At 47.1% G+C, this 17,204-nt stretch overlaps 1 protein-coding gene across 1 annotated transcript in view; it reads right to left on the reverse strand.

Moving 5' to 3' along the window:
* LOC307083218 (voltage-dependent T-type calcium channel subunit alpha-1I-like) overlaps positions 1-16,524 on the reverse strand; it is a gene marked incomplete at its 3' end in the record, with an annotated part of 145,112 nt that extends 128,588 nt beyond the window's left edge. The window contains exon 1 of the mRNA XM_079747052.1: positions 16,426-16,524. Within this exon, the coding sequence (XP_079603178.1) occupies positions 16,426-16,428 (3 nt within the window). The 5' untranslated portion in view covers positions 16,429-16,524. The remainder of the gene's footprint in view (positions 1-16,425) is intronic.
* Between the last annotated feature and the right edge of the window lie 680 nt (positions 16,525-17,204).

The raw sequence follows: 17,204 nt of genomic DNA on the forward strand, positions 1-17,204 counted from the left end.
TGCTAAATGCCCTAAATGTAAATCTCATCAATCTGCTTCAAATAACACGATCGGACACTTGAAACTGTGCCCGCCAATCCTCCTCCTGAACTGCTGTGGGGAGCAGTGTGTCCAAACGCCCTCGCTCAGTCACCAGCCAAACAGAATTATTGTCACTTATTCTATCGGCAGTGTAAATGCAATATTTTGATATAGCTTCGAGGCTCAGCTTAAAGTAGGTTTGAAAACCTTTCTACTGAGAAATTTCCATTTGATTGTCTTAATCTTTGTTCGGTAATTATATGAAGTTTAGTTTGTTAGTTATTAGGAATAGTTATTCTTTAAGGTCACGCCGGTAGGGTACTGTACCGTACCGTACAGTTCCCCCTCCCCAGACCTGGTGGGTGGGGGGGGTGTACTGTACGGTACGGTACTGTACCGTACAGTACACCCCCCAGACCTGGCGGGCAGGGGATGAGACAGGGTGAGGGGTGGAGCAGCAGACTGGGAGAGAAGAGAGTAGAGTGATACCATCAGTTAGCGGCACGGACCCCCAGGGACCCCCCCTCCTCCTCCCCTCCTCCGGCTGGAGACGGGATGGAAACACACAAACACACACACACACGGAAACACACACACACACACACACACACACACACACACACACACACACACACACACACACACACACACACACACACACACACACACACACACACACAGCTAACTCAGCCTCTCCAAGGACTAAATTGTACTCAATTGTGCTGTCAGCTCTCATTTAAGGCAAAGTGAGAGAAATGGAGCGCTGGTTTTTATCTGCAGTCCTGCTGCTGAGGTTATAAACACAGATGAACCGCTGAGCTCCCCCTCACTGCACCGTCTTACTGCCCTGCCCCCCCACCGGTCGGGGGGGGGGGGCTCCCCCTAACGCACGTCCTCCTGCCCCCGCCCCGCTGCCGGTTAGGGGGGGGCTCCCCTAACTTCAACATTCTACTGCCCCTGCCCCCGCTGTGTGTGTGTGTGTGTGTGTGTCTAGATGTGTCTCTTTTTGTGTGTGTTTTTCGTGGCGGAGGCTGCCATATCCTTCAAATCACATCCCGTTTGGTGGGCTGGCCTGGGCCAATCAGGGCCCTCGGTTGGTCCCTAACACTCTGACGCACTCTCACTGGCTGCAGAGTGCAGAGGTCAGATGGATGACCTTTGACCTTGTTCACATCCCAATCCTGACGTAATGAGCTAGTGAACAATATAACATCATCTGATGAGGGTGTGTTCAGAAAGTGAACTTAAGATTATCCATCGACTCTTCTGAGCTGGTCTTGATAGAGTTAGGGTTATGGTCACCTGTTGGATTAAATGGCGTTGTGTTGAGTCTCACAGTTCTCATAGACTGACTGCCTCTCATCGCTGTAGATGAGAACCATGAGACTCAATGCAAAGATTGATGAAACCTGATCAAGGCTTCAGCGAGGACAATCTTTAAGTGAGCATTCTGGAGAAAAAGAAAAACACCTACAGGATGTCTGATGTGAAATACAGGCACCTGGAAAAACTTCCAGAAAGGAATTGTGCATCAAATACAAGAACCAACACATACACACACACACACACACACACATGCATACATACATACAAATACACACGCACACACACACACACACACACACACACACACACACACACTGTCCTTCAGAAGCACACACACACAGACATGTGTCTATTACAGCGCAGCAATATAATGAGGATGCAGGAGGTGAAAGGCCGTGCTGTCTAGGGGCAGGAGGTTAAAGGTTGCGGTGTCTGGGGGCAGGAGGTTAAAGGTTGCGATGTCTGGGGCAGTGAGGTCAACCTTGACCTGTGAGCATGTGGTGGCTTTGCTTGTTTGTTTGTAAACCCAGGAGTTCAGCTCAGAGATCATTTGTTGATGGATTATTGGTCCATCAACAATAGAGTCAATAATGTGTACAAAGACCCTGGGATGCCGATTATGATGCTTAGTTGGACACACAGATGTTTAGGAAACATCTGCACAGCCCTGACTTCACTGAGTGGCCCTGTGCATATACAGAGAACGTGCTTTCATCCTTGGATGTAAAGTCATGTCAGTTCAGTTTTATTTGTACAGCTCTTAATCACACAGCCTCACAGGCTATATTTGATCAAAAGCACTTCTAATCAAAGCACTTTTGATTCACACTGAATGTTTGAAAGGTGCTGTGTGAACAGAATGCTCCGTGCATCCTCATGTTGTGACACATTGAGTAACAACCACCAGGAGAGGTTCAGTGAACTGGCCCCATCACCGGCAGCAGGATTAATGTAATACTTGTTATAATTATCCCTGATCCAGACCACGCTGGGAGTTGAGATTATATGTTGTGTGATGACGGGTTAGTACAGGTTGATTCCAAAGCCACTGTGTGTGTCTCTCTGTGTGTGTTTCTCTGTGTGTGTCTCTGTGTGTGCGTTTGAGTGCGTTTCATTAATTCATTATTTATATCCATTGGATCATTAAAAACCTATTTTTAATGTTCTTATTATTTCATATTCCTTTTCCTTCTTTCTTTCTTTCTTTCTTTCTTTCTTTCTTTCTTTCTTTCTCCTCTCCCCCTCCCCCCCCCCTCCTCCCCCTTTCGCTCCCCTCTCCCCCTCTCCTCCTATCTCTCCCTTTCCACCTCCCCTCTCCTCCTCCCACCTCCCCTCTCCCCCTCTCCTCCCTTTTGAACGGTGCCCAGCTGTGAGTTAACTGCATCTCAGGCCCCGTCCACACGAAGCCGACACGGGCAAAACTATCCGGTTTCGTTTAATGCGGTTCAGGAATATCTCCATAAAGATGGAGTCATTGTGAAACTGCATCAAGCTGTAGAAACGCTGTAGTAAATATTCAAGGCGCTGGTTCTCCACAGAAAAAAGTGGAGTGCATCAAGCCTGCGCGCATACAGCCTGCACGCTGTATACAAACATTCAGTCACAAGGAGATTCAACCTTTTAAATTGAGCAGAAATATTTTTTAACGTACAGTTAGTAATTAAATTTATCAAGGGGATTTATTTAAAGCTACAAAAAGAATACAAAATAAAATAATGAATAAAAAATTCAACGCTACTCTGACGTCCCCCAGCTGGTGGGGGGCTAATGATGTCATCGTTTGCGTTTCAGGCGTCCACACGAATCAAGCCCCAGGAACAGCGCATACTTCCGCAATCCACCAGTGCTCAACGGCCAAGCCTGATATTGAAGCTGTTTAAGCGGCCTGTGGACGGGTCCCTCGATTCAAGGGGCCCAGAAGTGGATATCTCCGTTCACTCCAGTACAAGTGGGGAACAAGAATGTGTCTCCGCAAAAAATGTCTGAATATCAATCAAAGCCTCATAATTATCTTTATGCCATGTACTAAAAAAAAAAGTAAGTTTTCTCTTTTCAAAACGCCACCTCAAGCGTTTTATTAGCTTTGGGCAGCTGAAAGTAGTCGTAGTGAAACAAATGTTGTTTCGGCCTGGCATTTGATAGGGCCTAGTGCACGGCTCCGTTAACTTCTCCTGTCCGAGGTATTTCCTTTTACTTAACATGAATGACGTTGATGGTTTTTAGGCACTATGGTGACTTTTTATCACTAAAAGTGTTTTAGTGATAAAGGGATTTTTAGACTGTTTCAGCTGTTGCTCAATGACTCTCACGTTCCTCTGCTTGCGATCATTGCGATTCACCATTTATTGATCCATTTATTCAAAAGATCCAAAGACAAAGAACGGATGCATTACGGTATAATTTTTATAATATTGAAAATAGCCTAATAAACATTTCAGTTGCGTTAGTATTTAATTTCTCATTTGCTTGTTTAGCTGTGTATGACAGTTAACAATGTTGGTGTATTACAATTATTTATGTGGGTAGCCTACTCCAACCTCGTTGCTGATCGATATGTAACCATTTATTTGTATATAAATTATTGATTGCATTTTTCGTAAATAGTTTAAAGGAATCTGTTTCTTAAGCAATAACATTGAACTGCATTTTTTTCTAGGCCTACATACATTTACTATGTTGTTGGTGTTGTATGCTATATGGAGGAATCTTTCATACTTATGAAGTTAACTTATTCTTCCATGGTCGGTAAACAATGCGACTGCAATCGCTCAGACCTCGCTTATGATGCTACAATGCTAACAATGCTAGAAAACAAGAATATTTCTGCATCCGGTACGTCATGAACTAGGGCGTGGCTAGGCTCCCATGATGCGGAAGCAAATCTCTCCTTGATGTTGCCCTGCGACATTGAGCGGTTTTCATAGGAATGAATGGGCGCCAATTTGGAATCCGCTGTCCATTCTATAATAGGTCCATGACACGAATCCTAACACGAAACCGCATAGGTCCGGATAGATTTGAAACCACCTCCGAGGGTGGTTTCAGAAATGTGCTGTTTCGGGCACCGGATTCGCCGGCTCCGTCTGGACGGTCGGCCGAAACGCACAAGACTTATGTGGTTTCTCCAAAAAATCGGCTCCGTGTAGACGGGGCCTCAGTGACTTGGGGCTGAATCTGTTACAAAGCCGGAAACAACTCATGGACCTCAAGCTGTGTGTGTGTGTGTGTGTGTGTGTGTGTGTGTGTGTGTGTGTGTGTGTGTGTGTGTGTGTATGTGTCAATGAACTCCAGTTTACCAGTGATATTTTCAGCACAAATGAGTTGTAAGTATAAAAAGTATCTGAAGCAAATGCAGGCACAAACCCAGAGACACATCCGCACAACCACACACAACCACAGATACACACAGCTTTCATGACTGGTGAACAGAGCGCCTTAGTGTGGTCCACTGTGGTGACCACAGTGGTCAAACACACACACACACGTTAGCAGGACTTTGTGTCACTATGATCTATATATGTGTGGTGCATATTTGACAGCTAGGATTAGGGTGTGTATGAGAATGAGAGAGAGAGAGAGAGAGAGAGAGAGAGAGAGAGGCTCAGCGTTGTGTACGTGGTGACAGTGACAGAGCGGAGCTATTTCCTCAGATCCTTTTTCTCGTCCACTCTGGTCTCGGTCTCTCTCTCTCTCTCTCTCTCTCTCTCTCTCTCTCTCTCTCTCTCTCTCTCTCTCTTGCTCCCTTTCCATTCCTGATTACCCCTCTCTCTCTCCCCCGTCTCTTTATCTCCCTCTATCTTCCTCTCTCTTCCTTATGAGCTGAAGGTCACTACCTATTAATAAATTACTTCTTAAATACTTTCTTAAATGGATATGATTTCTGTGTAAAACCAAGATGAAGAGTAAAAACCTGTTCTCAGAGTACCAGACATCAGGAATATTAATATCAGCCATTTCATAATGTAAAATATTCTTTAGAAGCAAACTAATGAGAAAGGATTCACCGCTTTCAACTAGCTGATTAGGTTTGGGAGGGAATCGTCAAACTCAAATGATCAGATCCAATCAGAGCTGAGGTGGTCGTCTGTACGAGTCTGTGGTTCTAGAGGAGTGCCACTGCGCAGGAGACCGCGGGCAGCAGCTCTCCTCAATAGTTCTACAATGGACCAACGACAAAGTACAAAGTACCCTGAACAATAGATCCACTCAACCCACTTAAACCAGAGACATCCCACCTCTCAAAATGTTCCCCATAGATCTGAATCTGTGTGGGGATGTGGTCTCGCTCTAGAAGAAAAAGGTAGAAGCTTAGAAAGAAAAGATCGATACAAAATGCTACAAGGGGTCTAAATATACTGTCGGCGTTAATACACCTGAGTGCCAGGTGAATTCTGCGTGGGAAACAGGTCTGAGCTCTCAAGGGCTCGATCGCAAGGGCTCGATCTCAAGGGCTCGATCTCAAGGGCTGCTCTGGGCTGCTCAGGCAGCCCAGAGCAGCCCTTGAGATCGATATTTAAATATTATTGAAAATATCACGTGGATAAACAAGGTCACCTCTGGATTATTATGGTGTTATGGTTCCCTGGGTTTCCCCAGGAAACCATATAACCGTGTAACTTCATCGCCATACAATGCCATATGATGCCATACGATTTACAATTTAAGAAGAAATGGTTGAGTTATTAATTGGAAAGTACTATCTTAATTTCTAGAGAGTACGTAATTCAACCCATAAACCTTGGATAACTACGACTGTAGCTTGAATCAATGGGTGATAGAGGAGGTGTTTCCGAGGATGGGTTGCTTCCTTTCCTAGAAATCATCAGAGTTCTTCCCAACCTAAAACGGTCCCAAAGACGCGCTACTTAGAGGAGCTTACTGGTCAGAGTGGAGATTCCTCTTCAGCTGTACCGCCTCTGGATTTTCCTACGTGTGGTGGTAATTAACCAACAATAGATTAGAATTGTACATTCATCAGGTAATCCTTAGACTTTAAAACAAGGGGTTCTAACGTTAATGGTTCAGATCTCTCCTCTGTCCACCATCTCGTCTCCTACACTGACTGCCTTCATTGGCTCAGCACCGGGCTTATCAAGTCCTTCAGCTTATAAAACAAAACATAGTTACTGACATCTATTTATTTTGGCCAAGAGCTGTTAGAAATGAGTGGAGATAAGTGAAGCCTTTGCTTCTTTGGCGCAGCCCTTTGTAAGACGACTACTGATCGGAGCAGAGACAATGTGAGTGTTGTCTGATCAAGAATGTTTTGTCACAATGACATTTTGACACATGAACAATGGTGGAACACTCTCACTCTCTCTCTCTCTCTCTCTCTCTCTCTCTCTCTCTCTCTAATTCAACACTCGGCATCGTGTAATTGAGTCAGACAACTGATTGGATGATTGAGTCGGACACGCTGGTGTGTGAGGGAAAGCTGTGGGGTGGGGCCTCCCGGTGACGGGCGTGAGATGGCAGATGGCACCGTTTGATTTCAGCATTTCCTCGGCCTGTGCTGATTGGCCCATTCACACAGTGTTAATATTTTATGTGAGAAGCGGTGGAAGAGCAGTAGACGTCTTACCGGCACCTCCTCGTCCCCAGAGAGCTCCCGGGATCTGGACCGCGGCGGGCTACGTGTTGGGAGGAGCCTAACGTCTGAGAACGCTCTCCTCCCCTCTAACTCCTTCTGTAAGGCTGGAGCTGGTCTGAGGCTCGGTGGATTCAGCCCCACAGGGAGAGACCACCACACCCCAGAGATCATTAGGTTAGAGGTCACTTTAAGACCATCGACCAATCAGCTTTGTTCTAATATTGTTCTTGTCATGGCCGCCCAGATCAATCATTTAAACTAATGACTGTTCTTTCTAAAGCAGAAGGAAAGACAGCACAAAGAAGTCTGTAAAAATTGGAATGCTTGATCTGCAATAGTGTGGAACTATTGCCTAAGTAAGAAATATAGGATTGTTTCATCGTCTGTTTAACAACTGTCATTATCATATTCATCCTCTTCGTCATCCTCTCTCTCTCTCTCTCTCTCTCTCTTAGTGCAATTACACACTTCATGTTCCTGAAAGGTTGGGAGGGTGGTCTGGTACACACACACACACACACACACACACACACACACACACACACACCACGCACACACACACGCACACACACCTGACACACGCACAAACGAACGCAAAAGCACACACACTGGTCCTCTGCACTGAGAGGGACTGGGCAAAAGTCCAGGGAGACACTGCACTAACTAGCTGCCTCCCTCCGTCTCCCCCTCTGTCCCCTGCCCCCCCTCTCTCTCCCCCCCGCCCCCTATCTCCCCCCGCCCCCTGTCTCCCCCCTCTCCCCCACCCCCTCTCTCTCTCGCTCTGCTTTGCTCTGCCCCTTTCTTGCTCTGTATTATTCTGGGTTATCAAATATCTCGTTCCAAATGAGGTTTCTAGAATGGACCAAATAAAACCTTCCATCGCCCAAACAAAGCAGGTAACTAAAACGGTTCTCAAAGTGTCGACTCACAGGTCCGGATGTGAGGTCAGAGTTCCACAACGATCGGCCATAACTCAATAATGAATGTCTCTGGGGACAGGAGTGTCTGAATGATCTGCTGCGGTCTATTCAACGTCACCATGTGTTCACACACTGAGCTCGGCCAATGAAAATCCTCGGTAGCTCAAGTCCTCAAATCAACAGGTATCAAACAGGTAACGTGAAGCTTCTGAACTGAGCTGAAGGACGTCAACTATGAGGGAACTTGACATTAGTCATAAGACATTTTACAGGCCATGCTGAGAATAATCAAAGCTTATGCAATACAAATCATTACCACTCACTCTGTTAAAACTTAAAAACTGAGAGCCGGAGAATGCAGGGATGATCATGATTCTCTGTTAAACAGGGCCTTCTTCTTCAGTCACAAGGACTCTGAATGTCTTCAGATGACCACCACTGGGTTTCACTGGCTGACCAACACAGGGAGGTCCTTAAACCTCTCCTCCTCCCCATTTGTCCGTTTCATTAAGGTGAATAAGCTTGGATCTCCAGTAGGACCAGTCGCACCATCTCTCCTCTCTGCTCTTCTGTCCTCTCCTCTCCTCCTGTCTCAGTAAGGGGAGTCAGCTTGGGTCTCTCAAAGGGAGAAGGCCCCTCCTCCTATCTACTCTCCGCTCCTCTCTCCTCCTCCAGCAGACATGAGGAGACCGGTGGAGACAGGAGGGGAGAGGAGGAGAGAGGAGGAGACCGGAGGAGACAGGAGGGGAGAGGAGGAGAGAGGAGGAGACCGGAGGAGACAGGAGGAGAGAGGAGGAGAGAGGAAGAGACAGGGGGAGACCTGAATGTCCTGCTTGTAGTGACAGGGAGGGCGGGTGGGGGGAGGGGGGGGGGGGGCTTGTGAGGACAAGCCTTTGTTTGACATCACAATAAGCAGAGCACTGATTGGTTATGGCAGACTGTGTGCACTGGACAGAAATGTCATAAATAACTACAAATTCAAGTATCCATTCAAATTATCTGTATTATATTCATTGTATTATTTTTTTGGTGAATATTTAGAAACATATTAATATACAAATGTCTGCCCATGATATGATATATTGTACATTAAACAATATTACATTCAAAGCATTATTTAAATGAATTATATGTGTGGGGGAATAATTGTAGTGTACTTGGATGTACTCGTTTTCTGAGGATTCCCATCTGGGAAGTTCCTTCTCCAGTCTCCATTATGAATGATCGTCTCAATGTCAGTTCAACAAGGCACCGCTACCGATCATCATCTCTACTGTCTCGGATCATGACAGGGACTCTCTCTTCCTAAGGATTGTTGAATGACCTTCATCCAGAATCCTTTCTGTTTCTCCAGACCTCAGACCGGAGGAGGAGGGGGCTCTCATGGAGCTGCTGCTACTACTGTATCGTGGATCTTGTGGACCAACATGAGACCTAAAGGTCTCATGTTGACCAGCATTCAGAAGGTTTAATGTTACAGCAAACGAGACTCAGATGTACCTCAAGTGTGTTTGAGGGGATGATACTCAGAGAATGATCAACAACAGTGTGAAGAACCAGGAGATGGAATGATTAGGGTGACAGGAAGGGGTCCCGTTTGGTGTTTTATAGAATCTAGAATAGTGTGAATCTAGGATGATGATGATAAATTTAACTTGAATAATGTAAGGACAAATGTAAAGTAATTAAATAGATTTAAACCGATTAAAACGAGATCAGTGAAACTGTGAGCCAATGGCATGCACTCTCTATAGAACACACGCACGCACACACACACACACACACACACACACACACAAACACACGCACACCCACCGATACCCCCCCCCCCCCACACACACACACACACCCTCACACACACACACAGGATATTTATCTGACACACACACACCCTCAACACACACACACAGGATATTTATCTGAAGGTAATTATCTTCCCATTGAGTGAAGTTGGGTCAGACGGTGCGTTGCCAGTAAACTCTAAATGCTCTCTCTCTGGCAGTAGATTCTCATTCTCTTCTTCCCCTCACACACGGTCGCTCTCCCCACGCACACTGTGGCTCCGTTTCATAAGATATATGTCAGGCTGTAGGGCAGCCAGTCCCTCTATAAAAAGAGCTAAACCACACACATATATATACCCCGGTGTCTTTCTCTTAAAACGAGCAGCATCGGCTGCTCACTGGGGATATACGTGTGGTTATATACACAGGATATATATGTGTGGTAATATACACAGGATATATATATGGGTGAGGTTATATACACAGGATATATATGGGTGTGGTTATATACACAGGATATATATATGGGTTTGGTTATATACACAGGGTATATATGGGTGTTGTTTATCTAATTTGGGTAACACTTCTGTCCGGTGTGAACACCCCACCACCTAGAGAGATTGAGTGTGACACGCTAATGGCTGCAGGATTCAATTAATCAACAATCAACAATGTGTGTGTGTGTGTGTGTGTGTGTGTGTGTGTGTGTGTGTGTGTGTGTGTGTGTGTGTGTGTGTGTGTGTGTGCATGTGTGTGTGTGTGTGTGTGTGTGTGTGTGTGTGTGTGTGTGTGTGATCCATCATTTATTTCCCATGTTGTTCTGGCATTGCATGCTCTTGCTTATAGGAAACTTGCCCTGAATCTGATAATAAACTCAGATGAATTGAAGGCCCACGATAACGTATCACTGAATCACTTGAATGCACCTTAAACCAGGGTTGTTCCGGCACAGACACACACGCTACACATTATACAGGCTACAGACTACAGGCTACACACTATAGGCTACACGCTTCACATAACAGGCTACAGGCTACACACTACAGGCTACATGCACCACACTACACACTACAGGCTACACACTACAGGCTACATGCACCGCACTACACACTACAGGCTACAGGCTACACGCTACACACTACAGGCTACAGTCTACACACTACAGGCTACAGGCTACACGCTACACACTACAGGCTACAGTCTACACACTACAGGCTACAGGCTACACGCTACAGGCTACACGCTACACACTGCACACTGCACGCTGCACGCTGCCCCCTACACGCTACACGCTACAGGCTACACACATTATATGTGCGTGTAGCCTGTACATGCTACATGCATCACACTACACACTACAGGCTACAGGCTACAGGCTACACGCTACAGGCTACAGGCTACACGCACCACACTACAGGCTACACACTACAGGCTACAGCCTACACACTACAGGCTACACACTACACGAGCTGAGGAGCAGTGCTTGCTGGGAGCTCGTTACCTTTGACTGTATGTTTGGACTGATTAAAGAGGACGCTTTGTAATAGTGTCTGCTTAACTAATAGATCTAGTTACACAGACTCACACTCACACACACAAACGCATGCACACACACACACACACACACACACACACACACACACACACACACACATACAGGTTTCCTCGTATGAGAGATGATCAACTGAAACACAAACACTGTAAGCAATGCAAATCTACAAACCCACTCTCGAGTGAGGACCAAGCCGAAAGGTCCTGAGTTTGAACCCAGGACCTTTCACTTGCACAAAGGCTAGTCTACAGGTAGGCTTCTGATACAGCCTACCTGTAGACTAGCCTTTGAGCAATTGACTCGCCCCTTAATGATATTGTGGAGTGTGTGTGGATGATGGCTGGTTGAGGCAGCCTCACCTGTGGTGGTTTGAGTGAGCACAGGTGAAACCAGCCATCAGCACACACACTCAGAGAGATCTGCTGCATGGCAGCATAGAGCCCCAGGCCATGGACCATCGTTTGCAAATTGTCCATAAAGCGGCCTCAACACCCCCATCACACGGCCTCGTCTGGAGTAGAGCAGGAGGCCCACCAGGAGGCGTGGAGCACATCTGACACATCTGGAATCACTACAATGGAAATCGATTTTGAATCACAACTTCCGCCCAGAAATACGATTAAGACAAAGTGTCTGGAAGCTGGGATGTTTCAGAGCTAATAGGAAGGAAAGGAAAGAAGAGACAGGAAGAGGCCGGAAGAAGTGGAAGTAGTTGAGTGAAAGCATGTTCATCCATCATGTGTCTGAGCTGAGAGAGACTGCAGTGGGAGAGACGGCTGCAGCCTAATGGAGTCACAGGCAGCCGGGGAGCATTGATAACACTGGAGGGGAGGGGAGGAGAGGAAAGGGGAGGGGAGGGGAGGAGGAGAGGAGAGGAGAGGAGAGGGGGGAGAGGGGAGGAAGAGAGGGGAGGAGAAGAGAGGGGAGGAGGAGAGTAGGAGAGGGGAGAAGAGGAGAGGGGAGGGGAGGGGAGGGGAGGAGGAGAGGAGAGGAGAAGAGAGGGGAGGAGGAGAGGAGGAGAGAGGAGGAGAGGAGAGGAGAGGAGGAGAGACAGGACAATCAGAGAAAAAGAGAGAGAGAGAACCGAACCAACCCTTCCTCCAAACGGGAAAGTATAGCAGCAAAAGGCACTGAGTTCAATCCCCATTGCCCTCCTTGAGGTAGAAAGCCAACTTCTTCCTTCTCCTGATGACGGATCATTCAGAATAATGAGATCCATTTCTGATTGGGTGGAGATCATTTGGGTAAGGGCCTAACAAAACCACCGAGCCGCTTGTGTACAATAAGGGGGTTGGAGGTCAAATATTTATAGGAGATTGATTTGTGGGAATATTATTTTGCAAGTGATAAGTTGCGTCATACTGTCTGATGTGATGCCCTGGTTATTGCTTTCAGCAAAATTGTTTTTTTTTGTGTTTTTATGATGTAAACAACTCTCTATTGACCCAAGTAGTCTAGGATGAAAGAGGGGGAGGTGGGGGAGAGGAGTGAGTAGAGGGGGGAGAGGGGAGAGGAGAGAGGACTGACATACATGCCCAGGAGGAACAGGAGAGATACACAACAGGAAGATAGGGAGAACGCAAACATGGAACGGGGGGAACTGAGCCTGGGAGGGAGAGTGAGAGAGGGGGAGAGAGCGAGAGAGAGAGAGAGAGAGAGAGAGGGAGGGAAATGGAGAGGGAAAGAGAGGGAGAGGGAAGAAGAGAAAGGGAGGAGGCTAGAGGAGGAAGGAGGTGATAGAGGTAGATGTGTTGGGAGGCAGACAGAGGAGATGGAGAGGTAGAGGGATCAGAGAGGGCAGTGAGGGGAGGGAGGGAAGGACCCTTAAAGTAAGATGTGAGCGCAGAGTGAGAAGAGAGAGAGGGAGGGGAATGCGGGGAGAGAGAGGGAGACAAAGGCGGAGAGAGACCAGGTGGAGGAGAGGTGGTGCTTCAGGTGGGGCTCCATCCTCAGCGGTAGTTAAGGGGGAGGCGAGGCGAAGCCGGAACCATCCGTCACCACGGCGATAACAAGCTGTCAGGGCCAGAGAGGATCATGGGCCACGGAGGCCAGTCAAAACACCATGGGAGCCAATCAGCGGAGGGAGAGAGAGACCGACACACACATACTCTCTCTCTCTCTCTCTCTCTCTCTCTCTCTCTCTCTCTCTCTGTCCGTCTCTCTCTCTATCTGTCTCTGTCTCTCTCTCTCACGCTCTCCCTCTCTCCCTCCCTCCCTCTCTCCCTCACATACACACGCACGCACACACATACATACACAAAGCCATGCACACGCAAGCACGCACGCACGCACACACACTTATACTTATGAATGTATAGTCACACACACACATTCATACATTTTTACGTATAGTCACACACACACATTTATACATACATAATATAAAGACACGCACACACATTCATATACACACGTAGACACACACACAGTTATACATATATAAGCATGATGTGTGATAATTGATGTGTGTGAAATATAATGAGGTTATTCTCATGTGCATTTATATTTTCATCTTTTGATATTCAAAGTGTGTGTGTGTGTGTGTGTGTGTGTTGTTTCAAAGATGTGTCTCCCTATGCCTGTAAAGCAGTGTGATAGGTAAAGAGAGAGACAGAGTGAGAGAGAGAGAGGGAGAGAGAGAGAGGGAGAGAGAGGTAAAGAGACACTGACTGCCTCTGGCTTTATATTCACTATATGTAGTAATGAGCCCACTGAAGGTGAGCCGGAGCAGGTCGGGTCACATCTAATCACCCCCCGCCCACACACACACACACCCCCACACACACACACACACACACACACAAACACACACACACACACACACACACACGTACACACACACACACAAACACATACAGGCGAACACACACACACACACACAAACACACACACACACACACATACAGGCAAACTCACGAACACACACACACAGCCACACACACAAAGGGAGATTAAACAGATTAAAGCCAGACAATGAAGCAGACTCAGACACTATCCTGAAAGGAGCTAAATTATTCACCTGTGATCATAACTATGTTCAATCAGATATAGTGTGTGTGTGTGTGCATGTGCGTTAGTATGTATGTGTGTTTGTGTCTATGGTTTATCACACCTGTCGAGGATGACACGTGTGTGTTGCTTGCTTTATCAGGCCGGTCTAAGGTAGTGTGTGTGCATGCATGCGTGTGTGTGTGTGTGTGTGACGCCAGGTAGGTGTTCCAGGAAGAGGAGTGATGAATCTGTATTTAGAAGCTTCAGCATTTAAATCAAATGCAAATGACAAATCAGACCCAAACCAGCTGGGTCTTTTGTTCACAGCTAATAAAATGAAAACCACAATTGGTCGGTAATGTGTGTGTGCGTGTGCCTGTGCGTGTGCGTGCGTGCGTGCGTGCGTGCGTGCGTGCGTGCGTGCATGCGTGCGTGCGTGCGTGTGTGTGTGTGTGTGTGTGTGTGTGTGTTGGACACACACACACAGCAAACTAGTCTTACATGGAAACTCATTCCGTCAGTGGGATGCGTTTGTTTCTATTTCTGTGGTTCAGGGTCTCTTTCCTCCGATAGTGCTGACTGAGGGGCTGATGAATGTGATACGATGGCTCAGGGGGCTCAATTATCCTTTCTAAATTTAAGAAAATTAAGCTATCGACCTCTCGGGTAAAAAATATAAACACATTTTTGAGGACATTTAGTTGTATAATGTTACGCTGTCATCAGGTTCAGCTTTGCCCAGTCAGAACACTTAGAGACTGCCAACAATCAGGTGAAGGGTCTTCCCTGCAGTACTTTATAGCGTCACTAAAGTCTGGAGTTATTACAAAACCATTCCCACACCCATCCAGCCGTAAACCCTGTCGTCACCACACACTGGGCCTTTATGATACGTCGTCAATCTTCAATCCTCACTTTTCCCTCCTCATCCTGTTTTACTAAGAGAGTTCATGACTATATTTTCCAGCAGATTGCCTTGAATTTATTAACCCTCATGTTGGATTGTACTGATTCTGACTGTACGGTCCCCTCTCATGGTAACATCAGCCCATCACCAGCCTACATCATCAGCATGACACCAATCACAAGAAATTTACATTTAGATTCAGGGTGTTTCGCAGATGCTTATATCCAAAGCAACTTCCTATAAGTACATTTGTCAGAAGAAAGAGAAACAACGATATATCGCTGTTGGTACAGTAAGGATGTTCACGGAACCAAGTGCCAAGACTAACATCCCTAGGTTAACCCATTCCCCGTACACAACAGAGACGGAGAGAAGAGAGGCGCAGACCTCAGCGGCCGGCTGGTGATGACGTTACCTGGAGACTGAGCAGTGCTGCTCTGGTTTCACATCTCAACTCCCTCACACCTCCAGTAGAGCGTTTGGATGTTCTTTACACAGCAGCAGATCTGCTACAGAACGCATTGAACTGCTACTACTCTAACGTCTGCGGGAGTGGTGAGCGGTTAGTGGGAGTGAACAGAACAGGAGCTCACATCACTGGTTGCTCGCTACCAAAACAAACTGATATTGTTCCAGTCTTTCATCACTTGACAATCTCATTTCTGTTTTGCAAATTGGAGTATAACCCAAGGGACACTTCTGTCAAACTTGATTTCTACCTGAAACTTTAAATTAAATCCCCATTGAATCACGGGGATTTGGACTGCGGTATCGGGCTACACACAACGCACCAACCTCCAGCACTAGGAGATCTCCATCAGTACAAGCAGCGAAGGAAGGTTTAGGACATCGTTTTTACCTTGAGAAGACAGCAGGCTCTGGGTTGAGGTGGAGAGGTTCACCTCAACAGAGGCAGGAGGATCAAAACAAACGAAACGATGAAACGAGGTGCCAGGGGAGATAAAGACAGCTGAAATTGTTTAACATTATCTACTGACAGATCATTGATTTGCTGTGCTCTGTTACATGTTTACTTCAAGCCAAACTGTGTTATTTCCCTTCCAAAAGAAGGTACTAGAAGGTTTCACTTGCAAATTAAAGTATTTTATAGGGGACTGTCTAAACATAGACGGGGGTTTATGTCTGAAGTTTGTCGGGTTGTCTTCCACCTACAGAGCAAGAGGTTAGGGTTTGTGTTCAAACCAACAATCACACAAGGAGGCACAGGAATCAATGGAGTCACAACATGGAACAAGATGGAGGTTGTGGCTGCAATGGCTTGTGGGTAATGTAGTCCGTCCCCTGCATCGGTGTAAAGGATATGGGCTGGAGACCATGCGGATGCACCAGCTGCGTGGGCAGGTGGTCTGCTTCAGGCAGAAGAAGACGACGGGCGCCAGCTCAGGGAATGGGACCACCAGGCTGCTGAGGTCGCTGCCCACGCTGCCCACCTCGTCCTCCACCTCGTCCTCCTCCTCCTCCTCCTCGTCCTCCTCCCCGTCGCCGTTGCTTACCCCACTGTCACCACCGCCCACCTCCAAGATGAGGTCATCATCCAGCGCTAGCTCCAGCTCTAGCTCCACCCCCAGCTCCAGCTCTAGCTCCGCCCCTGCTCTCCGCCTCGGCACGGGCCCGCCCGGGGGTCTGCCCCCCAGCGGCGAGGGACAATCCTTGGTCGTCATGGCAACCCAGGCGGAATCTGCGTGACGGAGACAATGGAGAGGGGGGGGGGGGGATTGAGGGGATACTAATTAGTCAGGAGGCAGAGCAGCGCAGCCCAGCGAGGTAATAAAAGTGTCAGGACGCTACATGCTAAGAGCGGCTGATCGCAGGTGAGCTAAGCCGATAAACAATCACCCGGCCGTCGCCACTGTGATTAATGAGCCGGTCTCACGGTCGCTCGACCGCCGAGAAGTTTTCCTCAAATGTACTTTTATTAGCCCAGATAATAATTGGCCAGCCGGTGAGCTGCATACAGGCTGAGAACAGGAGCTAATGACTGTTTTCCTCTGTTATTATTTTCATTGTGTTGTCTGCTGTCTGCAGAGGAAGCGCTTCTAATGTACACACTGGGCCCGGAATAACAGGTCCTTATCCTCTGTTAAGATTCATC

This window comes from Pollachius pollachius, assembly GCF_949987615.1.
Source record: "Pollachius pollachius genome assembly, chromosome: 11".
NCBI lineage: Eukaryota > Metazoa > Chordata > Actinopteri > Gadiformes > Gadidae > Pollachius > Pollachius pollachius.